The sequence below is a fragment of the Oenanthe melanoleuca genome, chromosome 1, assembly GCF_029582105.1.
Source record: "Oenanthe melanoleuca isolate GR-GAL-2019-014 chromosome 1, OMel1.0, whole genome shotgun sequence".
Taxonomy (NCBI): domain Eukaryota; kingdom Metazoa; phylum Chordata; class Aves; order Passeriformes; family Muscicapidae; genus Oenanthe; species Oenanthe melanoleuca.
In genome coordinates, this window is record NC_079333.1 from 101,518,957 (window position 1) to 101,546,453 (window position 27,497).

A 27,497-nucleotide genomic window follows, 5' to 3' on the forward strand; every position below is an offset into this window, starting at 1 on the left:
TCACAGCTGATTCCCTCCCAGCCACCTGACACAGGAGGCTCCAGACACCCTTCTGAAGCCAGGCATGGTCTGTCCTGGGCTCAGCCCTCCTCAGCACCCTGCCCTTTATCCTTCCCAGCAGAAGTGGGACTGTCAGTTCCCTTCCACACTTGGCTACACCTGAGGGGGTCATCGGTGCTATAGGAGGATGCAGAGTAATCACAGCACCTCACAAACACTAAACCAAAGCGAGTGCCACCTGGCTGGTTGATCTACTTTATAGATGAGAGAGGCAGCCACACCAAAGTCAGAGTGAAACACACAACTTGGCTGTCAGGTCATATCACTCTCCTCTCTTTGCATCTGCAAACACATTTCCAGCCTAAAGATGAGAATTAGCGACCCAGTCTGTTAAACTGAACTGCACTGACCTTTGGGGCTATCATTTCCATTTTCTTTGTCCTGACTAGAGTGCTACTGTCTAGTGTAACTTTATGGCACTGTTAAGCTTGTTCTTTAATTCCATAAAACTCCAATTTTACTTCAGTAAAACATTCCATGGATTAATATAATCTATAATGTTCCACATGAAAAAGAATCTACCAAGCAGGGAAAGCAGGGAAGGTAAGAAACTGAAACCTTGTTAAAGATAACAGTCCAAAACCACAAAAATAGTAACTTGTAGCAGAAACTTCACAGGCAAGGGAGGCCTAACAAACTGCACTGGGATTTTGTTGCTGTGATGTTCTTTTACAGCTTCCCAGAGGGGGAAAAACAGCCTGACGCTCTGGTAACTGCTTACTCATCGCAAGCAGTGACCCAGATTTCACTTTTTCCAACTTGCTCTTATTTAAGGTTGTGAGAACAGACACCTTTTGCCAGTTCTGCCTGCAAACCACAACACGCTCTGACAGTTTGGTCTGGAAGCTTAACAGCACCTCGGAAACCTCCCAAAAAAAGCACTTCTAAAAGAACATTATTGTGACCAGAACAAGAACTAAAGCAGGATACATCAATTTCACATGGGTGAGAAAGCAATGCCAAGGACAAAGACAAGCCACTGACTGTTCTTCCAAGGTCCTTTTGCTTCTCAGCAGCTGCATGATGGACATGTCCTAACCTGGGACCATGGCACATCCCCAACGCAATCCTTAAGGGATGTCTGGCCTATATGATCCCTCCTCTGCAGAAATTTTAAATTATTAAAAAACAAGGGATAATAATTTTTAACTTCAGACTGTTCCAAAATTCAAGATTTCTTTCCTTAAAACCCACACAAAGAGGGTCAACTATGGAGAGGTTTTTTTCCTAATGAAGTTTTTTGTTTTAATGAAATACAGAGTTTCAAGTTTATATAAATTATCTATTTAAAAAAGGCTATCTATACTGGGAATAGATATTGTCACATAAGTTATGCCTTCCACCTGACTTAATGTCTTTGGATATTTCTAGCTGAACAAACTGGTGAATAATTAATAAAAATACAAAAGGGAATAGGAATGAACATGGCAACATGGGGTTATTGCTGACTAAAGTTGTAAAGTTATAAAGGAATGATCATTAAGCCTGCTTTTCAAAGTCCATACATAGTGCCTATCACTACCCCGTGAGGAATTTCCCAGATGCACAATACAGCCAATACTCTATGAACAGCAGACTCAAAAGTTTGAAGTGCTGTAAAGCAAAAGCTAAAACATCACCCTAGGGGAAACTAAATAAATGCACTTGGTCATACTTACAACATAATCAGATACTTTGCTACAAAGAAATCTGCCATTATCGCTTGTATCAATATACAGAAATCCTTCCAGTAATGGTGGTATTGAAATACAAGTAAGGACCAGGGAGTATTTCAGATAAAAATCCTTTCATGTCTGATAAAAATAATTTAAAAATCTTTCTGAAAGCCTATTAAAAATCACATAAAAAATATTGCATGTTTTCCAACCAGAGGTATGTCTGGATTTGGGAGTCCTGTAATTAAATACTACAATACCGTTGGAATAAAGGAATATAATTTTGAAGGATGAATGTAGGTTTGTCCAGTGCACCTGTATTACTGAGTTTTCCAGCTGCACCTCTTCAGTCCAGCTACACAGTCCTCCATCCAGAGAACTGAGATTCATGGTACCTTCAGAGCCATAGAGTGATGTGCAGTGCACACAATCAATAATTTCATAACTGGGATCTAAATATACAGCAATGAAGAATTGTATTAAAATAATGGAAAAAAGCTGAAAATTAAAAAAAGGAAAGAATTTGAAAACTGCTGTAAGAATATCCTAAGAGAGAACAAATGGCTCTTACTCCTCCCTCTGGAACAGTTTTGAGCTGTGTGGTGAAAAGGACTGCTGCTGTGAGCCAGGCACCCAAGGCACTGCTCACAGCCCTCAGGCTCCTGAGGAGAGGCACTCTCTGACACTTCCACCATAAAATGGGACATAAGAGAAAGGGGAGACACAAATATGCTCCTCTCTAAATGAATGCAACTGAGCAAGCAGGCACTACATGGAAACCTCACCTGCCTCCACCACAGTTCAGGCTGGGTGACTTTGACATCTGGCTGTCACAAACAAACAGTGCTGCTGCATGTACTCATCACTGGGAAAATGAACTCTTCTTCAGTAAGAGAATATTAAAAAAACCCATATATTCAATTTAGAATGCTTGCAACTCTTTGAGGCATTTGTGAAGAAAACATAGGAAGCCTGCAGTGTAACCTTGATTTATGCAGCTGTACAGAGCTAAGTAGTAAAGAGTGCATGAATTTTTAACTACATTATCAGTGGCAGCATTAATTGCCTGGTGACAGAAATCCTAGTGGACTCTGTTTGCTGTGTAGCCCTCTTAAAGGCAACTAAGAATTTGTGAATTTATGTTATGTCTCATCTCCCTAGAGAAAATCAGTGGTCTGAAGAAACAGACAAAGATGGCAACTGAACCACTTACTCCCTGTTCCTCACTAGAGTGACAGTGTTTACTCAGGATGCTTCACACTCAGAAGATCTAGTTCCCCTTCTTCAATGCCAAAACAAATACCAAAAGGAGCCACAGCATGTTTAGAAATGCATCACTTTCTTGCTGTTGGCAACTATACAGAAGGAACTTATGTGAGAAGGCCATTCATCATTCTTCAGATATGAATGAACACTGAAACAGGGCAGCTTTGAGATTCAGGGTGTCAGTGCTTTCTCTGGTGGCACACAGCCCACTGCACTCCCACTGCAAGTCAGGAAAAGTAAAGAAATGGCAAATAGCTCTGGCTGGAGATCTCATTTACTTAGTTCTTGTTACAGGACAGCTTAAAGCTGGGAGGAAGAGGAGAGAACATGAGAGAAGTCTCCCTCTTACATCCAAGACCTCAGTTCAACTAAAATATTAGGAAATGTCCACTTTCCTGACTCATTAAAATAGCAGGAAGGTATTTTAATTCTTTGCAAAAAGTTTTGACTCTGTCTTGCAGAACCACATGCTTTCTGTTTAATACCACTACATCAGTATTGCTTATCCTACTGTATAACCCATGTAATGTATTGCTTTAGATGGACAACAAAACTTGTCTTCTCTCTCTCTGAAATACATTCACTCTTGAGGAAATAGTTTTTTGAGAGGGTTTTATAATTGGATTTTTCTTTTATACTGCAATACAATAATAATGCCTTCAATAGCAAGATTGCTTTTTTGTCATTTGAATACAGAAATGGGCTTATCACAATATTCCATGTGATACAAAACTCAGCATAAGCCTGAAGACCTAAAACTCAAATACCACATTTTCAGCCATTGAAAATATTCTACAAAATGCTCACATTTTAACAAATATTAATTATTTAGCAGTCAAATCTTATTCATACATTATTTAAGGAAGTCATACTTACAAGCTACAGAAGCACCAAGGTCTTAAAATGCTAGCAGATAAATAATGAATATCTAACAAGAGGTCCTTGGAACTGACAAAACCCCAGTCAGAACCACGTCACAGCTAGGTTAGTTTGTAAGTTAGAGAATGCATTTCAGAAGAATTCAAAATAGGCAACAGAACTTTTAAACTGTCTAAAAGCAAAACCTAGAATTACAATTTCAAAGAGTCTTTTTCATTTAAGTAACAAGTCTTTGGCAACAGCCAAGAAAGTTTTGCACAAGCTTGGTGGAGGAGAACAACTAGTAAATAGAAATCTAAAGGGACAAGACTGTTTAAAAGTAGGTAAGTTATATGAATGCCTCCTGACTGATCCTGCCTGAAAAGGTGATTTTTCTTAACAGGAATCAGTGTTTCATCTATAAACTCATGGTCATCTGCCTGTGACAAGCAACCAGGACAACAAGAACTTGTTCACTTTTCAGCAGCTACCTTATATTTTACATACAAGTTATTTATAGTAGTTTCCAGAGAAAAAAGTCATGATTTTGTCCTGATTAATGAAAATCAGTGCAGTGTGACCTCCACGCTGTGAAACAGACAGAGCTCTCTGTGCCTGGTGTGTTGAGCACCACAAAAGACAAGGCTCCCTGTGGTGGCATCTCATCCCTAACTGTGCCTCCAGTAGCACAAATGAGAGAAACAACCTTACAGACTACAGCTCTAGTTGAATCCAGGATTGGAAAACTCCAAACCAGGTATTTTTAAGGTGTAATTCCTGCCAGAGATCTTTTACTATCTTTTACCTCATCAGTAATTGCTAAATTAAATTAAGCCCATGCAGAAATTTAAGGCATGAACTCTCAAAGGGCTTTTTAGCTTATTTAGCTATCTAGCTCCATGTTATACTAGTTTTTATACACTACCTTTCTAATCAAAAACTAGTCTGCTTTAAAAGTCACCCTCCTTTCTGCTAGGCAGCTTATTTTGTATACAGAGAGAAAAGCATTACATTTTTTTTTCCTTCTTCCATGATTCACTACATAATTCAATTGCAAAACTAACACTCATCTTCTGAAAATGAAGCTATCCCTGAACGCGCAAAGTACGATGTCTCATTTCAAAATACTGATTCTTCTCCACTTCAGAAAGTACTTGGGCTTTATGTGCTACATGGTAGGAAGTTTGTGGTTTGTTTCAAATCAAATCTCCCTGCTGTTCAGTGAGCAAGAGCTTTGTTCACTACAGCTTTCTGTGTGAAACATCTTCCTCATTCTTGATGCCTACAAACTTTATTCTTCCAAACCCTCCTGACAAAAAGTCTCTGATGGAGCCACTGTAATTGATTAGCACCATCAAAAGAAGACATACATGGAGAGAAGATCTATGACACTGCCAACTCTTGCATTATTTCCTTGACAAGCCTAAGGTAAATTATTAATGCATTAAACCCTCAATGTAAGCAGAGTACCTAGCTCTTACAGAAGCAAGAAAAAAAAGAGCATGAAAATGCCAATAGACTGTGCTATAAAAGCTGAAAATAGTAGAAGACAAACAAACCATGTTTTTTTGGTAGAACTAAATGATTTACATCTTACAGTCTGGTTTTGGTAATTCACAGTTGTAACTACCAATCTTCCAGGGTCAAGATCTCCTGGTTTTTGTGCTGATGGCCCAAGATTCCAGAGTACTGTATAAAGAGGACTGCATTGCTGTGATGCTTCAAGTATCCAGTTGGGGTTTTTATATGGTGATTAATGAAGATACCTTCAATTAAATTCAAAGTCAGAAGTGGTAAATGATACTCTGTATTGAAAGACTAAAGAAATGGCAACAAGCAACGCCAAAAAACGAGAAAGAGTACCCAAATTTTACTCACTATGAAATTACTTATTTGTCAGAAGAAAATGCAATTTTATAACTCAATTTATCTCTAAAAAATTTACCAAACTGAATTCCATGTAACTGTAAAGTGTAAGTATTTTGCAGAGTTTTTACTTCAAAGTCAGCAGCTGGTGGAATAACCCACCTGTTTTCCTCCTCCAGGTCTGCGAGGATTCTCTCCAGCTCCCCTCTTTCCTCACTCTCCAGAGAAATCAGGATCTGGGCAGGGCTGCGGGGCTGGCTCAGGGGGGACTCCTGGTTCAGACTTTGGCAGTAGTGCTGGATTAACAAGTGTTCATCATCACTGCAAAACACAGAAGGATAAAACAGGCTGTTCCCTTCCCTCTTTTCAACTTCACTGTGAATACGAGGAGATGATTCACTCCCAGTCTCTCATTTCTTACAAAGAGATTTGCTGAACTCTTTGTAACCAACAGCAGAGCAATGCACCTTAAAACAAAATCTGCTGACCTGCTTCACTGAGTCTCTGGTAATTTTCCTCCTCTGCAAAGACCACCTCCCCCTTTCTCTGCTTCTCAGACACTTAAAGTCAAGTTTTGCAACAGCTGACAACCACATCTCTCCCTTCTGACAAACTTCAATTAGGAATTTTCTTGCAAAACAAAAGCAGCCTTCTGCTGCCTGATCTGCGCTGTGGAAGGGTCATTCAAGCAAGGGCAATGCATTTATTTTGTATCTAAAAGCTCTCTTTATGTAATAAGTGTGTGCTTTTTTCACCATTTTTTTTCCTCCTCTATAAAATTCTACATTAGGTAAACAAAAACCTCTGAAGTAATATAATGAAAGCATGTTGCTTTCCACTCAGATGTTTGGCTTTTTTTTTTAAATTTAAAGGTGATGTACACTGTCAGAATACAAATATATTCTGTTTAATACATATGATCTCTTTATTTCTATTGCCCCTGAAGCTCCTTGGCATCTGAAACAGAAATATCTCTAGAAGAGAAAAGGAAATACAATTCTGAAGACCTTGATCACCTCCCAGAACTACATGGATTGTTTTAGGTGTGGTTTAGGTGCTAAGGAGATGCATCCAAGCCCTAAGCAATGCAACTTACACCAGCAGTCACTGAGAAACCATTAAAGTTTTCCCTTGACACCATAAGACACTGCTGCTGGAGATCTCATATAAAAAATAATTCAGTCTAGTCAGTCTAGGGTTTTTTCCTTTTATGTTTCTAAACCAGAATTTAACAGGCATTTTAACAGCTGTTATTGTTCAAAAATTATAATTTTCCTTGTTTTCATTTTGTTCCTGAAAATGTTAATGATGCAATTTTATGACTGCAGGAGTGCCAAAGCAATGTAGAGCACATTAACATTAGCTGATAAAAGAGAAGTATTAATTTCTCACAAAAGGAGAGGCTTGCCAGTTCCTAAATTTATACTTTTCATGAAGCACTTCAACTGTGATTTCCTTCAAACCACTGCTTTGCATTTCAAAATATTCTTATGGATCTTAAGTGAATTAACAGTGAACAAGTGACAGAACTATTACAGTATAATGTCACTCTACAAGCATACTCTTTTTGTGTGATTTTCAGCCTGCACAGATATTTTATACATCATTGCAGTGACACTACATAATGAAACGTTTTGTGTTATATAAATATACATGTTGTGTTTTTATTTCCTGCCTTCCTTGTTTCCATCTATCACTCTACCTGCACTGATTAGCCAAATGATCCAAATCCTGCAAGAATAATAAGTAATACTTAAGCATAATTTGACAAGCAAAATTGAAGAAATTATAGTTGTGAATTCATGGTAAGCTTTGATTTTGCTGCAATTTGTATCTACCTGGATAATATTTCTTCCAAAATTCACAATGCACTTTTAATAGTACAAACTGAGGAACAAACTGGATAGTTAACTTATAAACTGAATCATGCTAGTACAACTTCCAACTAATAAAAATAATGAACAGAACAGTAAGACCAAAGTATAACACAATAGATTCAATGTATGCATGATTTCTGTGACAAGGACACTGAAATATTTCAGTGGGACAACACAAAATTCCATCCATTAGAGCATTACTATTATCCATAATAATACAAAATAAACATACGACTTGGAAACAAAGTTTTCATTAACTGCACAAAACTACACTGACATTGCATCAATATTAGTTTTGAGGTGTCATTTTAACTTCCCCTTTTACCAATATAATAAAACAATGTACTTGATCCTACAGGGAATTTGCTTTCAAAACTGGTAGGCAACAATCCTATGAAGTCAAAAGAGAAACTGTCTTTAACAAAGAAACAGCTTTATGGCTATCCAAGAACATTATGAGCTCACAGGCTCAGAATCAACCTCATAAAATGCTATTCATTTGGACTCTCAATTTAAGTGAATGAAAATTGGCTAGAATTCCATGTTGGAAAGGACTGCTACAAACTTAATTGTCTGAATTTTCAAAAAAATCTATCCCTTAGACTGTGATGAGGATGAGGTAATGTAGAATAGATATAAATGTTTTTAGAGAAGTTGCAGTTTTCATATCTGATTGATTTAGAATCCATGCTATTGCTTCTCCTACACAGTTAATGAAGCAAGATCAAATTTTCAAACACACCCATGACATAGCTGCTTCTGTGCTGTCTTCAGAAACATCACTCACATTTATTTCTATGTCCTTTTATTCAGAGAATAAACAAGACCAAGAATATTATTGGAGGAGAACCACAAAGGATTTCAATGAGATATCAGATTTAACTACTTCTTAAAAATCAGAACTTTTATTTATAATTCTACATTTAAAGTAATACAACGAATGCTTGCCAGTGATCTGCCCAACTTACAGCTTACTACTGCTAGTATTTCACAGTGATGATTGGTCCCTCCTGGCTTACACTTGCAATGCATCTCAGGTATTTGTAGACCAAAGATTTCTGTTGAGCCTCACTTATGTTTTGTGTGACACTTTCCCACACCAACATTTTCTAGCTTATTGCAATCTAACCATTACAAAGCTTGAACTAAGATAGAAGGAGGTTTTTTGTATATTTGTCCTTAGAACTTATCAGATGATGACCATATTTTGACTATGGAAATTATTTGCTGAATATATCAGTAATTTTGGAAAGAAATTAGTAGTTTTAATTTTTAAGGCATCAATAATTTGTTGTATAAATTTGGTATTAAGTTATGAGCCATTAATCCAAGCACTATGATACAAATTGAAAGGACATGAGCATATCATTAAATTGAAGCAGATGTGATACATGGCCATGCGAATTCAGCACTACAAAATTTCATTGCTCTTTATTAACCTTCCTAAGAAAATACATGTCAAACCCAAAAAACCAGCCTACTTACATGCTCTCATTAGGTGAAATACTGTCATTTAGGTAAGAACCATTGGTGTTCTCCATTTCTGCTAGCCTGTGGAAAAATATACAAGACTCATTAAAATCAATTTTCTTTTTTCAAAAACTTTGCTTGTTCTAACATTCTGGAAAGGATTAAAGAGCGTGATGTTTTTGATGAATTTGAAACTCCAATTAATTTACACTCGCTGTTGATTACCAAAAGGTTTTGCAATAAGCTATCACAAAAGATTGCTTGTTACAATGGCCTGGATAAACTCACTTCTAAGTTTTCAGCCCTTTCTCTGAGGTTATATTCCAACTTCTCTTGATTAATTAATTCCAATTTCAAAGAAAAGCCTTAAGATGCCAGGGGATTACACAAATTGCTTTGTACCTGGCAATGTCATTGTCAAAACTGTAACAATCAGTCATTTCTCATTAGTTTTCACACTCAGTCCCTCCCAAATGTCCTGCAAAATTCAGAAACACTCTCCTGATCAAGAGATACTGGAGGAGAGAAAGAGGCCAGAATAACAATTTTTCATTACTTCAACCCTTGAAAATTTGCTTGCTTGGTGAAAAAACATTTTAATATTTGCACAATTAATCCACTTTTTGATTCTTAGGAGCAGTATGAAAGCAGAGAATTGAACTAAAACAGTGATATATCATTTTTTTAATCCTCCAAATCAAGGAAATATCCTGTTTGTGGTGTTTCATGAGGTGAATTAACATTATAATGACACCCTGAGATTCCTATGAGAGTTTGGAGGTTTCTGCTCTTCTCATTTGTACTATTGTATCAGGGTCCATATTAAAAACTAAACCCTGTGTAGAATCATAGAGTTTGGGTTGGAGGAGGCTTTTAAAGGTCTCCAGTCCAACCCCCCTACACTGAGTAGGGCCATCTTCAACTCAAACAGGTGGCTCAGAGCCACGTCCAGTCTGACCTTAAATGTTTTCAGGGATGGGGCATCTACCACCTCTCTGGGCAACCTGCTCCCAGTGCTTCATCATCCTCATTGCAAAAATTCCTTCCTTACAACTAATCTCAATCTGCCCTCTTTTAGTTTATAACACTACCTCCTGTCCAATCACCACAAGTCCTATTAAATTATCAGCAACTGATGCACAGCTTAATGAGGACCCCAAGGGACCTAAAGACCAATTCTGACCACACAGGTGCTCTGGCATGCAAGTTAGGATGGGCTGGTCAACAGCAACCACAGATGATGCTCTTGCATCCCAGAGCCTGGAAAGCAAAACCCCAAATTTCATGTTTCTTTATGAAGTGCTCAGGTAGCCTCTAGCTCTTCTTTTTTTCTTTTTAAAGAAATCTCAGAGAAAGATCTGCCTAACGCCCAGCTGGTCTCATACCTGCTAGCATAATGTTCAATGCGTGAATGAGTATCATCGTGTGAGAGCTGAGGGGACGAGGCAGGCCTATAAGGCAGAAAACACTGATTAATCACAAACAATACCCCTTCAAAAGTAAAAAGACACTTAGCTATGCCTATACCCTCACATCTCTATGCCTTATGCCATGTTTGACAAGAAGCAAGTTAGAACTCCAGGTGCTGTGTGTCTCCTCAAGCCATTCTGTGGTGCCACACTGGGGTTTTGACCATTTGCAATCCATCTGTTGTCATGACTCTTCTTCACACCAACTCCCAAAGCCTTTTCCAAAGGATTTATAGAAGAGCTTTCACTCTGGTTTTTCCTTCACACCTGCCTCCTTCATTGGCATTTCTGCTCCACATGCAGCCCTGCACAGGCTGCCAAAGTCCTGCTGGGAACCTCTCCTCTGCCTCCCACCCTGCTCCAGTGGCTGCTTCCAACACATCCCACTCAAAAGAGCCTTTAAGAATTATGCCATGAGCAGCTAGAAATAAATACAAGAAGCATAAAATGTCTGAAATGAGCCTTTAATAACACACTGCAGACACTGATGATTTTGCCTAACGCCTTTCAAGAGTTGCAAACTCAATGGTAGTTCAGTGTGTTATACAGGGAGACACTAAATTATGTTGGGTTTTCTGCCTGGCAGATGGCATGAGGTCCTCTTCAGTTTTCTGTTGAGGAAAACAATTCATAGGACTTCCCTCATTAATTAGAGTATAGTTTCTTACAGCCTCAGCTCTGCAAAACATCAACATTGAATTATGTTACCTATGCAATTCAGAGAGTACCCTTTGTGCCACATGGGATTTAGCCAATCTACGTGTATTGAGAGGTGCCAGACTAAGAAAAAGTGATGCAGCTTCCTAAATTATATGGCAATTTTAGACTTTTGCTGAATTTCAACTGCCCTTTATTCCATCTCTGCCAACTCTGGTTCAAGCTGGGACTGCCCAAAAGTGATTGTATTGCATTGCACAAGCTGACAGGTTTTGTATTTACTTGTTATAAACCAAATCTATAAGAATCTTCAGGTTTATAATTTTCTCATGTTAGGAGTTTGATAATTATGCTGTAAATCTACTGGACTTCTCAGCTTTCAGGTTTCTTAATCAGCCTCCAAAGTGCTCTGGATTAGGATCCTTCTGAATTCATAGAGCTGTATGCTGGATACACAAAAATTGATCATCATTAATATCTCTTCTCACAGAACAGCAAAGTTTTTCCTCTTTACAACATTACAGGCCACGTATAACAAACCTCATTTTGTCTTTGAAAGGAACTTTGGCCTCCACTTTTACTTATCACATATTCAAGCATTATTACAACACACACTAGAGGGCAAATACTCAGTTCACAGAATTCCTCTGTGCAGCAGGGATTCAGGGGATGGGCAATTGCTTCTCTGTGACTCAATATCCCATTCTGTGTAAAAATGTGCAGGGAAGGGAGGGGAGAAGGATGCAATTTCTTTAGAGCAGTTGACCATGGAGCAAGACAATGATGGTTTTCTGATAAACCGAAGTTAGCCTCTTTTTTTGCTATTTTTTTGTCATACAGTGGATGTTAAGCTGGTCTTAATTGGTACCATCAATGCAAGAAGAGGTCCTGTTTTCAACACACAAACCAACATTGATGCTATTCCTGTGCATAGACTACAAAATATGTGTTAAAAGTAGTTTCAATTTTGAGCTGTATCATTCTCTTAGTGCCTCTCAGCCTGACATAGCACATGTATTTGTACCATTACAAAAGAAGGGACAGCACTTGGCTGGGCAATGAGATGTCTCTTTTTGCAGTACTGCACAGCAAAAAGTCAGGCCTGACTGCATGAATATATCCTTGCTGCCTTGAAATTATGGTGCAACTTGAAAAGTGACCAGGTTGTATAGTATATGTAAAAATATATATTTTTCAAAAGACAACACGATGTTGTATAACTTGTTGTAACTGATTCTGCCAGCTGCAAGCAGAGATTGAAGCTACAATTCCAGGTTTGTCTCTGCTTCAGAACATCCTGCAATGGAGATATACCTCAAACAGCTTTCTAGAAGTTTGCTTAAGAAATCAACCTGCTAGTGAAGCATTGCTTTGTGTTGAATTCAGCTGCTCAGAGGCACTTTTGCCAGTCTCTGAGCAAACTTGAGAACAACTGTGCTGTATTTTACATACTCTTAGTGACCACCTGTGCTAGAGCTCACAGTCCTTCCTTTCTGAGCACACATACTCAGCACACCTAATCAGCTCAAACAGTCAGCAGGAAGACTGAGTGACACAGCCAATATTTAGCCAAGATAACCATCACTTTTACAAGGGCTCCACAGCTGCCTTGTTCAAGCTGGGGTCTGCAGGAACAGCCTGGGAATTCTAGTGGTGACCAAGTGGCAAACACCACCTTCCAGCTATTCCCTGCACCCCCAGAGACCTGGCTAGCAGGATGAGGGTACTTTTCTTTGTTCAGCATTTTAATTGATCCTTCCTGAAAGCGTAGAAACAAGTGAATTGCATTTATATCATTGTATCATCATAGTTCAAGTAAAAAGATACAAATTCTCACAACTTGTGAACTGTCCCTTTAAAGCCTGGCAAGCAGCATATCTGGGTAAAATACTGGCTAATAAGCAGTAAGAGCCATTAACTTACAACAACAACAACAAAATGTCTATATATGAACAGTTCCATGTATACCACATGTTGGTGTCACAACAACACTAGCATGGCTGAGTGCTGCCAGGTGATGCTTTTCTGAGGCACTTCAAGGATAACCAGAGAACTGGCATGACAGCACCAGAAAAAGGCATGAGTGTAGAAAACATGGGAAAGTTTTATGATAACTGGTTTGTCTGCTGAAGCTGGCATCACCCTGTAACCAAGAAACAGCTTTAAACCTGGATAGCTCAGTAGCTTGAGTTGCAGGTCAAGTGCTACAGCATGAAGGAAAGAAATAGTTAGCAGAACAAAATTAAGGACAATTCTTTCCAGCCACTATTAATTTCTTATTTTTCTGCTTCCTTGTCAGACCAGATGGAAGGACTATGCTTCAGATGATACCTGAGTTAGTCTGACAAAAAGTGTAACCTCTCTGCACAAATCCTGCTCCTCAGTATTACTCAAGTTTTCTCAAGTATTACATGTGAGTAAAACTCCCTGTAGTATGTAACAGCAAACTTTTGGTGTGAAGCTATCAGTGTAGGCACACCACAATATTATAAGTAACTAGAAATAACCATGTTATTACAGCTTAATTTCATTTTATGTCAGACACAGTGATGGCATTCCACATGATCCAAGCTTTCTTTGAATGTTACTTTTAACTTTGCTTGTGTTCTGAAATATAAGGAATCTAGATCCATAATTGAATGATGCAAAGTGCATCCTCAAGCTCAAAACCCCTCTATTTCAGTCTGGCTCCAGACTTTTGGCATCCTCTGTGGGTGAATTCTCAGCCATATGAGGTCTGCAGTATTAGATGTGCTTCTTGGCTGCTTAAATTTCCTAGAGGTAGAGCACTTCCCTTAGCTTCCCAAGGGTTTGTGCTCCCAATGAAAATTATAAATCAATATTCCAATGTATACATTTCACTTTTGTTTATTCTACAAAAATTTCAATGGAGGTGCAAGCCATATACATTTCACCATATAGAAATATAAAAAAATCTATTTATTAGTTTCTTATTAGTTATCAATATGTGAACTAAAATTAATCCTTATTTCAACATTATTCTAGAAGCAGCTGTGTAACATTAGAAGTAGCAAATGCCACAATGGTAAATATATATCTATCTTTAGTTTATGCTGAGGCTATTATTACAACAGTAAGACAATGCATGTGCTGGAGTGGTGCAAGAATGAAAATCTATTCCATTTCCAGCTGAAAACCCCTGCTTTTTTAACTTCTGAAAAACACAGTAAACAGTTCACCATTTCAACCTGCCTCCACAAATCTCAATATATCTAAAAGACTATAATAAAATACCCAGTGAGCTATGGATTAACTGGGGCACTCGAGTGTGCATGGTTGCACACAAAACCAAAAAAAACACTATGCAAAAACTGACATTCCTGAAACTGAATGAAATCCATATCAAATTCAATCTCTGTCTTTCAAAAAGCATTTAGTATACAGTCAGAGGACCGACACTTATTCAGAAACACAGGCTTTAAAATGACAAACTTGGATAAGCATTAGTAGGTCTGCAGGAAACCCCTGTTAATTCGACGAAAAATACATACTCCAGAAAGAGTACACAGTGCAAAATCCGTGAGTGCTGGAAAATCCAGGATTTATCTCAATCTAGTCATTTGGGATCGAAACATTCCTTCAGACAGTGCATCAAAGGAAATAATCATAAAGAAAGAAGGAAATGATCTCATGTAAAAGTAAACAAAGAAATAAAGAAAAAGAAAAAGTGAGGGAGCGCAGCAGCAGTAGCAGCAGCAGCACACTTCAGCAAAAGTACTCACGCAGAATCTACTGGCCAGAAGTTGATCAGAGTAACAGGACTGCAAGACAAAAAATGAGGAGGTGAAGAGAAAGGCAGAAGAAACTCAGCAGCAAAATAATCACAGAAAGTTTAAAAAAAAAAGTCACAATAACTAAAAAGCAGAAATCCAACAGACCAACATGAATGGCTGTGAAGAGCAACCAACCAAAAAGTGAGAAAAAAACCTTGAAATCTAAAATTTAAAAAGAGAAAGAGCGAGAACAAGCTGCGTGCAATTGCCATTAAACAACTGATTAAATGTGTAAAAAACCAAAGGGAACTGGGTTAAGTCATTGATTACTTCATATGCATCATCACTACTTTTTTTCTTCCATGAAGACATCAAAGTCCTTTAGTAAGGCTAAATTTATAGGCTGAGAAAAGAAAAAATCATCTAGGAAGGTCACAAACACTGTAGCCTAATTAAAAAAAATAAAACCAAGGAAAAATACCCATTTGGAAGAAAAATAAAAATTTAATGAATGTATCATTAGCCTCCAAATTGTGCATCAAACTTAGAAGTCTGTAAGACTGCCAGTAAGACTGTGAGTATTTTTGGTTTTTTTTTGGCTAACTGAAGCTGAAGTTCCTGTATAAGGACAGGTGAAAGCAGATAAAGGCAATGGCAACTGGAAGCCCAGCTTGTGTTTTCTTGCCAGGCGAGGTAAACAGAAATGAAAGACATAAAGAGGCTTTATGCATTGAGGAAGTGAAAGGAGTTGGCACCAGCTGGGGAGCTCAAAGAGTGTACCAAATGAATTGCTACTTAGATACTTCAGAGCTACTCACGTTTCCATGTTGTCTCCCTCCAAGACAGTCTGCACAGGCAGGTAGCCCATTCGTGGGTGCTTTGCAAAATATCTTTTTGTTCGAAATTTGTTTTTTAGTACCTTGGCAAAGTCACGGACGTCTTCTCCTGAAGTTGTCTGAAAGCCACAAATCATAATGAAATCATCTTTCATGAGGTTGTCAGTGTTTTTTTCAGTTGCCTCTTCCTTTGCTGTGTCATTGGAAAAGCTGTGATCACACCAAGCAGAGCTGCCAACGGGTTGAGCCCCAGAACAGCAAATTTTATTTGTCCATCACTGTCACCTTACAATGCACTACATGGACACTGCTAGTGGGGAGGAAGGAGGGAAAGAAAAGAAGTCTCAAAACCCCCTGACAGGCTCATGCCTCACCTTAGGTGATCTCAACAAGAGAAGCAATAATTAGTCAATAATTTGTCATTTCCTCACCTGGCTGTGGGGGGACTCTCTGCCTACTTTTGGTTCAGCACTAAAATCGCTGTAGTGGGGACTCACAGCCAGTCTGTGTGGCCAGCTGGGTGCCTCACTGTCTGGATCCCAACTCTTACTACACACCTGGCATCTCCATCTCATGGGCTTGTCAATCTATGAAAGTCCCTAGATACCTTTTCTTTCCAGTTTCCCTCTTCAGCTTTCTGTGCCATTAATATTTTGATCAAAGGGAAACAAAAAGCAGGTGAGAGCTGCTGAAAGCTCTCAGATCAGTTATTTCTTCCTGCACCTGTTCAATGTGAAGCTAGCAGGCATTTAAGATCAATACTCAGAGGAGAGAACAATTTACATGAAGTTTTCTACTCCCTTGCCTGCAGCAGGCTTCCCTTGCTGCTGTAGAGACCAGCAGAGGAGCACAACATAGATTCAGAAAGACCAGAAAGAGTCACGAAGAGTTTCAAGGATGTCTGCTGTGAAGATGCAAGACTTGTTGAGAGCCTGACGAAGAACCAGGCAATTCTCTGATGAATTTTAATGTAAGACTTCAATTACTTCAGTCAGGCTGCACTCCCTTCTCTGAACCTTGCAAAAACACTAGACCCTGAAGTACTGATTTTTTACAGTAAATTAAGTTCCTCCTGACCCACATAACAATATTGCTTCTTCAATCCATCTAATTTAAAGCAAAGAAATTAGGGAAAAGTAAATCTTTCTGACATTTTTACTAAGTTCTATGCCTTTTGCATAGAGGGGAAGGATGTGCTGGAACCTATGAGTTAAGCCAACCTTCACAGAGCTGGTCAAACACAGATACATAGATTTTTAAAAGGTAGAAAAATTATGAATGTCCTGAAAAAATATCTGCAGAAAGACTGAAAATATTATGTACTTATGACACTTATGAGCTTCATGTAAAGCTGGAAAGAAGTTGGCTCCCTTTCTGGTCAGTCTGTCTGGCAGGAAAATTCAGTGTAAGCAATGACACTGACAGAGAAGTGACACAGCATAACCTATGTGCCAGTACAGCAGTACCTGCTTTTTCAAGAAACTGAGATAATGTTTGCTAATATTAAGTATCCCTTCCTTAATTAATCAGAAGTAAAGACATTTGGGGAAGGGAGGGATGAAGTGTACCCAGACCACCCAGAGGACTCCAGACAGGAGATTTATTGAGGTGGCTCCCTGTCCATGCCCCGGAGGAGGGAATTCCCTCTGCTGAATTCCATCTGCAATGCCTGCCAGGAGAGCTCTTAACCAGCTTGTTATCAAGAGAGCACACAGAGCACATCAGCTGGAAACACAGAAAAACTTTTAATATTTAATTTTGGTATAAATAGACTAAGCACAGCTTTCTGTACAGTTGCTCACCTGTGCCATTTATAAGCATTTATTAACACCCTGTCTATTTTTGATGTTGAAAACACTTTCTATTGCATTTGAGTGTAATTTGGATTATGTTTTTTCAGGTACTAGCAATGAAACATTCTTTGCTTCAGCCTTCCTGGGACTGGTCTCTCCCCTCTCCTCTGAACCTTTTCCATGACAACTAAACAGCAAAATGCCGTGCTTGCACAGAAACACCCCAATATAGCTGCTACCACAAGAACCCCAGGAAGAAAATATATCTTCTAGTGACAACTAAAAGCATCAGGCACCTCTCATACGATCCAACTGCCATTTAGAAAATGCTCAAGGAGCACAAGAAGGCACAGAAAATGTGATTAGTACGTGGACAAGATGATAAACTGAGGCTATTTTCAGCCAAACCTTCTGATTTACTCCACAGATGTTTTACTACATATGATTTTCAGAGTAAAATCATTCAGACCAAAATTCCCAGCAGAACTGGTTTATGAGGAAGAAACAGTAGAGTTTCAGCATCCCAGCTCTCTTAAATCAAAGCAATATATAAGCAGATGGGTTGAGCATGTTCCAAAACTATTCTGAAACCAAACTATGTCATCAGAAATAGCTCTTTTTATTCACATAGGAATAACTCTATCACCAGCTGACTTTTTCCCAGTTTGGTTTAAAATAGTGCCTTGCCAACTCCCCTCCCCAGACCTCAGCTCCAACTGGAAACCCTAGATGTAGACAGGTCTATAAGTTTGACACATTTCCTTCCAAAAAGGTGTTTTTTATGTTCGTGTGTCACTGTTCATTAAACCCTAACAAGAAAAAACATCCTGCATTTATATCTCAGTCTATAAGTTGTCTTCTATGCTTTGTTTAAACCTCTTTAAAAGTCCTATCTCTTTGAACAATAAATTGAGCTGTGTTGCTTTCAAGAAAAATTGTTGCAATTTTTCTGTCTAAATGAAAACCAGGCAACTGCCTTGCCCTTACTCTGACTCAACCTTTTGCAAGAGAGGGAAAATTATCACATCCCTCATGTATTTAGCATGAGTTCTCAAAACTAACCTAAGCAGAATAAAAGACTGCAGTGCTCAAAAATGTCTTGATACTAAGAGGGAGGGAGAATAAAAATATTGGAACACTTCAGTGTGCATCAAATTATTGCAAAGATATTATCAAAGATGGCATCACATGTCTTGTGTCTGACAAAATGCATTTTAAGGTGAGAGATTAGTGTGGAGGAAGACAGATAAATGCTCTGCCACCTGCACACCGTTTTTCATTCATTTGGAAAACAATTACAAACTAGATATAGCTTCAGCGGATGTTCAGTCCCCCAGTACTTGGGTAAAATTTTTGTAATAGCAGCAACACAAAAAAGAGTGGGGCTTGCTGTGTGTCACATTCACTTCCCCCTCCACCCCAGTTAATCCTTCTCTAATTCAGCTGGCTGCTTGTGCAGCCAGGCACGGCACATTAGCACGGGTTGCTGGAGTTCAGGGAAAAATCCACTGGCTGTGAATGGTTCTTTATTCTGATCTAGCAAGCTGGACATGGTGGCAGGTTTTCTGCTCACCACCACCTTCACCTCTCAGTAATCTGTATTTTCAGGGACAACACAAACCTGCTGGACACAGCACTGCAGTGAGTTGGTGCAGGCTGGGGGTGTGCCTTGTAATCCTTTTTATTTCTCCTTCCTCAAAACACATCAAAAGGATAAGATAATAGTTGGGAGATACTGGTTTGTGCACTCAGTGCACCACTCACAAATCTCCCATGTTGCTTCTTAGCAAGATAAGAGTGGCAAAGTGCAAAGCAAACCTGCAGTCACTCCAGGAAGGTGGGGGCTCAGCTGCAGGTGGAAAGCTCCCAGGGAGTCAGTCAGTCACTCACTCACCCTGCCTACGATCAGATCACGAGATTCTGCTCTAGGAATGCCTGCAATGGAGAAGTCTGCTCAGACCTGCCCAGGCAGCGCCAGCGATTCCCTGACTTGTGCAGCAGTTCAGGCAGATCGCCCTTCCAGCAACCTCAGTCCCTGGGGGACAGCACTGAAAACCACAGCCAATGAATACCAACAGAGACAGCCAATGTGCATTGGCCCTTGCAGAGATTCACAGGAAATACTGCCATTGAAAGGTAAAAGTTGGTAGATAATGCAAGTAACTATCCCTGAATTAAAACTAATGAAAATTCTAGGCTTGCTTTGCTATAATATTTTAGGAGAATGATTTTTTTTCTACTTTTTTTTTTTAGGTCTCTAAGAAAAGCTGAGAATCTTTACTTCATTTTGGCCCTGCCTTTTTGCTTGGATGAAGATTTAAAGACTGTTCATATAATTTTATGAGGCTAGCCCAAGTATAACTTTGATGCTTCATTTTCAGTATTTATGACTCCTAGCAGATGGAAACTAGGGATAATCCTATCTCACCAGGAAATGCTGACCAGAGTGCACTGCTTCAAGACCAACACAGGCAATAGCAAAGGCAGCTGAAAGCTCAATCGTGCTATGTGGTGGAAGTTTAACTTGAGAGTGCCTTTAATTTATGTCCCTTTGTACTGGTCCTGAGAGGCCAAAAAGAAAAAGAAGCACACTGAGAGAGAAATGCAGAAATTTCTTTGCTAGCTGTCAGGTACAAAACAAACATTTATGCAAAACCAATCCTTTTGGGAGCCATGAAAGAAGGGTGAAGACCCTCACCACACCATCACTGTAGGACCCTGTACTGAACACCCTGGCTTCCCCCCTTCAGAAATGAAATCTACCCTGCAACCATGAGAACTTCTCTGGCATTTTATACCATCAAGTGATCAGACAATACAAAGGTACTACAAAATAGCAAAGAACTTAAAAATGCAACCATAGTGTCGTGGGGGAAAGCAAGTGAAGTGGCAACTTGATGAGGAAAGAAGGAAAAAAATCACACACTGATATGGAGAAAACCTTGGAACCCCAGACAGAAATGCAATTTGCACAAATCACGTCCTTCCAAGAGGATCCATAAAGTGAGCTATGGCACTGAACATAGAACAAGTCATTAGCACACAACAATACATTACGACACAGAATTGTGAAAACAATGAACTTCAGTTTGCTTCAAATCACTGGAGTATCCTTGACAAAGCAGTGAAAATTGCTGGCATGTATAGTATATAAAATGAGACTGAATTATGGGGAAGGGAAGAAAAGCAGTCCTAACGCTTCATTACCTTGCACATAGAAAAATAAGATTTTCCTTTCTACATAAGAAGGGACAGTAAGGGTCAGTAAAACAGCTACTTACTGGTGTGCAGTATTCCACCATGGGATAGTGCATTTTGTGACCTTTTGCAACACGGCCAGAGAAGAAGCAACTTTGGCAGATGTCATAGTTAAAGTGCTTTAAACTTCTGTACCTAAGAGGATAAAAAAAAAAAAATTCACAGCTTTAGAGCTTTGTGTGTGACTGCTTCGTATCAGCCCATCATCTTTGCTGTGTTAGTAAATTCTGTTCCGTGAGATGTCACACAGTGTGCAATGCCCAACAATGCTCCTCTGCCCCGAGGGACAGGTACTGCTGCCTCAGATATTTGTCAAAGATCTCAATCTTCAAAAAAATTTCTAATATTGGGCAACAGTGAAGATTTCTACGCATTCACTCACCTTTAACATATGAAAGACACTACCATACTTTTTAATACTATAACACTAACACCAGATTGTTTGCTCTTCATCATGATTCCTAAAACAGAATGTACTCCAGGAGGAAAATTTAAGGAAGTAATGCCCTCTCAGTAAGTCACTCTGGCAATCTCCTCATGTCCTTCCTAGCACCTCTATAAAAACAATTTTCCTGTAGAGCATTCCATCCATGCAAAACTCCAAATGCACTTTTGGGCCATTATTTAATCTCATCAGCTCTATGAGGCAGCTAACTGTTGTATCTGCTGTGCTGAAGTGGTTGAAAGAGCCGGAGGCATAAGGGTTGTCTTGTTCTGAATACACGAAGCAGCTCAGCCACAACGACCTCAAAAGAACATTGTTTTACATGAACTGGGTGCACAGTATTAGCTTTCTAAAAGCCTTCAATACAGTATCTTTTTGTCAAGTGTGTACACAGGGTTTCAATGACTTGCAAAGACAGAGAAAAAAATCTGTGACAGACAGATTCTACTACCATGATAATAGATTTGTTATATAAATTTAAGAGACAGATGAGATCAGTCAAGTAAAATTAGACACAAACACAGAGCTCCAGTGTCCACTTCCCGAGTTCTTGGTGCTCACAACAGACTATCCATTCACTCGTCATGCTTTGATATTTCCAAGGGCTGCACTTTTCAATTCCACCTACTTGTCTTTGGCTGGTTTATACAAAACTGTGTAAGTAATACAGTAGTTCATAAAGCGTATCTGGGAATGGGAAAATTAGATTTTCTGGATGTGTTGAATTACTCACATCCAATTCCTAGCTCTTCCTCAGTAATATTTACCACTTCCCAGTTAAGATATTCATGGGGAATAAAAAGCAGAAGGAAAAGAATTTAGATATTAGAGCAACGGCCTCAGATTCAAAACAAAGCAATAAATACCTTCATAATTTCCACCACTTCCCACTGCCCATGAAACAGTAGCAGAAAGCACTGCCCCACTACATGCATAAAAGCAACATTCATCTGCTCCCAGGTCAGAGCAAAATGATGGCTTTTTTGTGTAGCACTGCTTGCTGCTGTTATCTATCTGGGGTTTAGAAACAAAATTACAGAAAGCTCTTTGTAAACAACACGATAGCATAGAAGGAGAAATGTCAATGGTAAAAGAAGACTGCATGTAAAAAGGGCAGAAACCATACAAAGCAGCTATTGCGAAGCAAAGTGATAAAACAAGTCTAGGCATAATTGAAAGTGAGTATTTACTCAGCCCTTAAGTGGCTTCTCAACAGGCACACTAACACACAGCCATTTTACAACACAGTGACTTATTCACTGCCATAGTAACCACGGTGTCAATCCAGATGTTCAAATAGACCAGCAACATTTCCCCCACTCCAGGTTAATGTTCCACCAACATTCTTTCACTGAGAAATGCACACATAGCTTTTACATGCCTGAGAATTTTCAAGGCACTTCATTGCTTTATGCTATGAGAGAAAGTAATTCATTAGGATCCAATTCAGAAAAAGCAACTGCATAGGACACACTGAATATAAGGCAAATTGTGTTAGCTGTGCAATCCAACAATGCTTTTGTTGAGGCATGGAAAGACTGGGACACAGAGGAAGGGTCATATCTTAACTGAGAGATGACTACTGTCCCCTTCAAGTCTCACAGCACTGTACCTAGTCTAGGTGCCACTCTCCCTTGTGTCCCCACCACGATTATTTTTTCCAAGAACAAAATGCCTATAAAATGGAGCTCGTGATTTGCCTGGAATCAGGCAGAGCTCTTGATCCACCAGCATGCGCAGCTGAAAGAGAGAGTCTGTACCTGAATCCAATAATGGGGCACTCCTTACAGATGTTACACTTGGCTTGGTGCTTGGCAGTCTCAGCAGCAGCCACCCTGTGCAGGACAGGCAGCCACACCATGGACTGTGGTTCCAGCCTCATCCAGTCCAGGAAAAGGGCTGCTTCAATCTCTGGTTTGTTGTTGGCCTGCAACACAAGGGGGAAAATGACAAGGGCTGAGCACAGCTGATATGTCTGCTCATCAGCTAATTAACAGTTCAAGCTGTTCTTGTCAACTCCATATCTCTTCCAGGAATATACTCCAGCTTTCCCCCCAGTACAACTACTCATAACAAAATTAACAAAAAATAAAGATTAAAAAAACCCCAGGATCTTGCCTTCAAGCCAGGAACTGAAAAGTATTATTAATATTTCAAACCTCTCTTTCTCCTATTCTCTCTATTACAATAGACAGCACTACCATGTACTTTGTCACAAAGAAAATCATCCACTTACAGGATCACTTTTGATGCCTGATCTCACATTCCCCGTCTCTCTTATCTGAGACTACATAGCACTGCTTCTCACCTATTTTAAAAACTGTTATCCAAGCCCTAAGAATTGCATGTCTTTCGATCAAAATTCCTTTCTCCTTAACATCTTTCATTATCACACTAACCTTTCTTCATAATGCACACTTAAGGAAATCATTCAAATCTCTCTAAAGCCTGTTGTTGAACATCCTCCTCAAATGCCTCAAACCCCCTCTTCTCACCAGATCTTCTTTAAATTTCCCATCACTGACTGCAAACACTATACAGTTCTGTCCCACAAAATACAATTCTCATATTCCATTACATCCCACATTCATCTCTTTGCCAACAGCGGAAGAGCCTATGAACACTTCCCAGCAAACCCATACCTCTGCTGCCTTCCCATCCCAACCATTGGGACATTTCAGGTATCTCTTCCATGGTAACTTCAAGACAGCTCAGTCACAGAGCTAAATCCCATTGTTCCAGGCACCATGCACCCCCCAAAAAATTATCCCTACCTGAAGCACCCACAGTATGGAAAAAAGAAAAGAAAGGGACAAAAGCCACAAGGAAACAGAGGACAGTCGTGATCTCTGTGCATGGGTAGAGGTCACCCTGCACCAGCAGGCTGGACACTGGAAAGAACAGTGCAGAACAAAGGCAAGGGGCATTAAAAGGGATTTAAAGGAGAACAGTAGAATGACGGAGTCAGTGTTTACAGGAAACAGCCCTCTGTCGTGCAGGGTGTCACAAAGTCTCCACAAAACTGGTTATCTGAGAACCTGGGAGATGGTTTCAGTGCTGAAAGAGTGATGGATCAGGTGGAAACCTCAAGGGGTTCTGGAGGGGAGGAAGGGAGGGAGAAAGGAGAATGTATCCACACAGGGAACAGCCCCAGTGATGAAGAGGGATCACACCGTGCTCTGTTTCTCTGAACCATCACTCCATGCTGATTCCAATTCCTCAAGACATTCCCTTCCATGCTACCCACCGCAACAGCATATTTATGGTCTGAATATATTTAAATCCTCTGTTTTCCCTTTTCTCTAGGCTTTCAAATACAGCTCTCAGTGGGCCAGTCTTTTATATTTTAAACTTCACAAGGCTGACTGTCTTCCTTTGTGGTTCCAAACCTATTTGAAGCATTTAAATAAATAATAACCATTAATGTATCATGTACACGGACCAAGATGAATAGGGGATTGAGTGCTGAGGATTTTTATGCCTGCTCTCAGTTACTTCTCCAGTTTGTCATGACATTTGAGTTTAGTATAACCTAGCTAAAACTGTATTCCACTAAAAATGCTAGCAATGAATTTTGAGAAAAAAAAAAATCCCAACTGATCTGCAGGAGAGAGAGCTACAGGGAAAACCAATTAGCTATAGTTTTGTTTTTTGCTCTCTTTCCAATCTAACACTGTTTATAACCTTGACAAACAAATTAACTGATATTTGAAGGATAATAAAAATGCAGTCTCCCAGACAGAAACCCACAAAAAAGATGTGAAATACAAACCCTGTAATATGCCCTGAGTAATGCAGTGCTTTAAAATTGACTTAAAATGCTGTTGCAATACTTTAGTTCATTAGAAACAAAGATTCTTGGTCAGAGCTTTCTTTTTGAGATGCTCATTTGGGAAACCATCAAACAACGCCTACAACTACACTTGGGATCCATATACATGGACTTCTAGTATAGCAAAAAATACCCTTTTTTGGATGTTTGGAGTAAAACCATCAAATCAGAACATATCTACAATTATTCAGATAAAGCCCTTTACAATTTAATATTCAGTATGGAATACATGCTGAAATACTTCTGAAATCTTCTGCATCAAACCCTAGCTCTCTGTTTTTTCACATAGCTGCAGAATTTAGGAAGGCTCCCCCCCAAAAATAAAAAGAGAAAATCAAAAGTACAACAAAGTCCAGTCAATACTGGAAGAGGATTTGTTCTGAACAGTGAACACTGCCTTCTGCCACAGTACATCAGTGAATTCAGTCGAATTAAATGAATTCTGGAACTCCTAAGTGAAAGGCATGTTTATAAAATATGACCATCTATATTTTCAGCTGGAAGGCAGGGCATTAAAGGGGCAGGGGAGAGGCTTTCTGTGACTCACTCAGGGATCCAGCTTCAGCCAGCAACTACACTGGCAAACCATTACCCTGCCTGGCAGACTACACTTTCTATAGGTCCTATAAGCCTCAAAAAAAAAAAAAAAAAAAAAGAAAAAAAAGAAAAAAAAAGAAAATTGAGAGGATCTCTTTAATATACCATTCCTAATAGAAAAACATGAGGTGTACGGAAATGCTGCAGTGCAAGCTGCAGTCAGAATAAGAATGAACTGCTCAGAGCGCTGCTCTCCACTTGTAGCTGCTTTAAATTTGCAGGGAAAATGCTGCAGCAATGAAAGACTTTCTGTAACACCCTGGATCTATTTTAATTTTGCAGCCACTGACAATTGCCAGCAGTCCCAATAGCTGCCTACCCAGAGCTCCGTATGGTGGCTGTACAAAACCTGTGCTCAGAGAGATTAGGTGCATTAAAATGTATCAGAACTGGTTCTGAATTATATTACATGAAGATTTAAAGCCACGTGGAGAAAAGCCGGTCAGGGTCAGACAGTACAGGACAGACAGTTCTCAACCGTCTCCCAAGCTGCTATTACAATTTTTTTAATAATCTCTAAATCCAGTAAGGCAGCAGCTGAAGATTTTACATATGGGAAAAAGACTGAATTCATACAGTTCATATCTGAAGCAACAAGATCAAGCTGTAAAGAATATTAATGGTTCTTCTCTTGAACACATTTCTGTGCAACTCCCAATTTTTATGGTAATAACAGAGTGAATCATAAAGTAAAATTCATTAAGGCCTTTCCAGCTTACAAGTAACAATTTGTTATGGAGGACATTCAAATTCATTATGTTCCAGACATCTGTTTTTCAGTATTTATTTTGCAGAAACAATGGGGAAATAGGAAGTTGGGTGGTGCTAGCATCTTTATGCAATACTTGGGAGATGAGTTTTTTGTTCTACCCTCTCTCTTCCTCCAGCTAGTAGTTGAAAAAATATCCTATCCTATATTAACTTTGTCTGTCCATAACAGGAAATGTGCTACAAAATACAGTTGGGATTTTACAAGAACAATGTGGTATGCTTTTGGACTGAGTCAGATAATACAGCAGAAATTTCTGATAACATTTCTGATTAGCTATATTCTGTTTATGTGCAGTGCAGGAAATTGACCGGAAATAAATTAACATAGTTAATTTAATGGTGTTTTTCACCTCGGCTGGAAAGCTTTACATTAGCAAACAGTTTTTTGGACAAACCAAACTGAGGGATGGGATTCTGATGATTTTTAAAATCTAAAAACACAGAGCAGCCAGTAACAGCAATTCTGTCTCCCCAGAGTCACACCTAATCCTATTCACCCTTGTCTTCCACTCCTGCATTATACTTGATTACATGGAGCATGCCAGTCAATGCTTTTAGTGCTGTGGCAAAGAATAATAAAATAGCATGAACCCAGAAGTGAATTAGTGCAGTTTTATATCATCCACACTTGAACACCATCTTCCTGATCCCCACTCCTTAAACTATTTTAAAATAGCTTTTGAAAACAGCTCACTTGCAGGACTCTTCAAGACTGCCCCTAAAGTCAGGCACAGGTTCACAAAATCCTGCTGAAATAAAACCAGAATTGCTGTTTTATGACATTTACAGCACAGCAGCTTGAGGAAGGATTTGCTAGTTCCCTTTGGCCAGCTCTCTCTTGTCAGAGCCAGGAGCAGAAGAAATATCCTATGAATAGAAACAAGGGCTGCCTGAATCTCTTAAAAGAGATTGAGTCCCTCAACAGTAATACTTGTAAGCACTTGTAAGTTATTTTCATACAGACTTGTATATATAACTATATATAGTTTTTGTACACAGAACTGGTATTTCCTAGCTGCTCAAAAATAAAAACAATAAACAATGCATCAAGAA

General features: G+C 39.2%; 1 protein-coding gene across 7 annotated transcripts in view; it reads right to left on the reverse strand.

Moving 5' to 3' along the window:
* Positions 1 to 27,497, reverse strand: part of DMD (dystrophin) — a 1,135,346-nt gene that overhangs the window by 20,239 nt on the left and 1,087,610 nt on the right. For 5 of the 7 annotated variants that reach the window (XM_056512754.1, XM_056512922.1, XM_056512842.1 and 2 more), the window contains 7 exons: positions 23,005 to 23,171; positions 20,823 to 20,934; positions 15,731 to 15,867; positions 14,922 to 14,960; positions 10,438 to 10,503; positions 9,068 to 9,133; positions 5,868 to 6,026 (listed from right to left, as the gene is read on the reverse strand). In XM_056512754.1, coding sequence (XP_056368729.1) covers positions 5,868 to 6,026; positions 9,068 to 9,133; positions 10,438 to 10,503; positions 14,922 to 14,960; positions 15,731 to 15,867; positions 20,823 to 20,934; positions 23,005 to 23,171 — 746 coding nt within the window. The remainder of the gene's footprint in view (positions 1 to 5,867; positions 6,027 to 9,067; positions 9,134 to 10,437; positions 10,504 to 14,921; positions 14,961 to 15,730; positions 15,868 to 20,822; positions 20,935 to 23,004; positions 23,172 to 27,497) is intronic. The other 2 variants (XM_056513084.1, XM_056513265.1) reach the window with 1 other exon arrangement.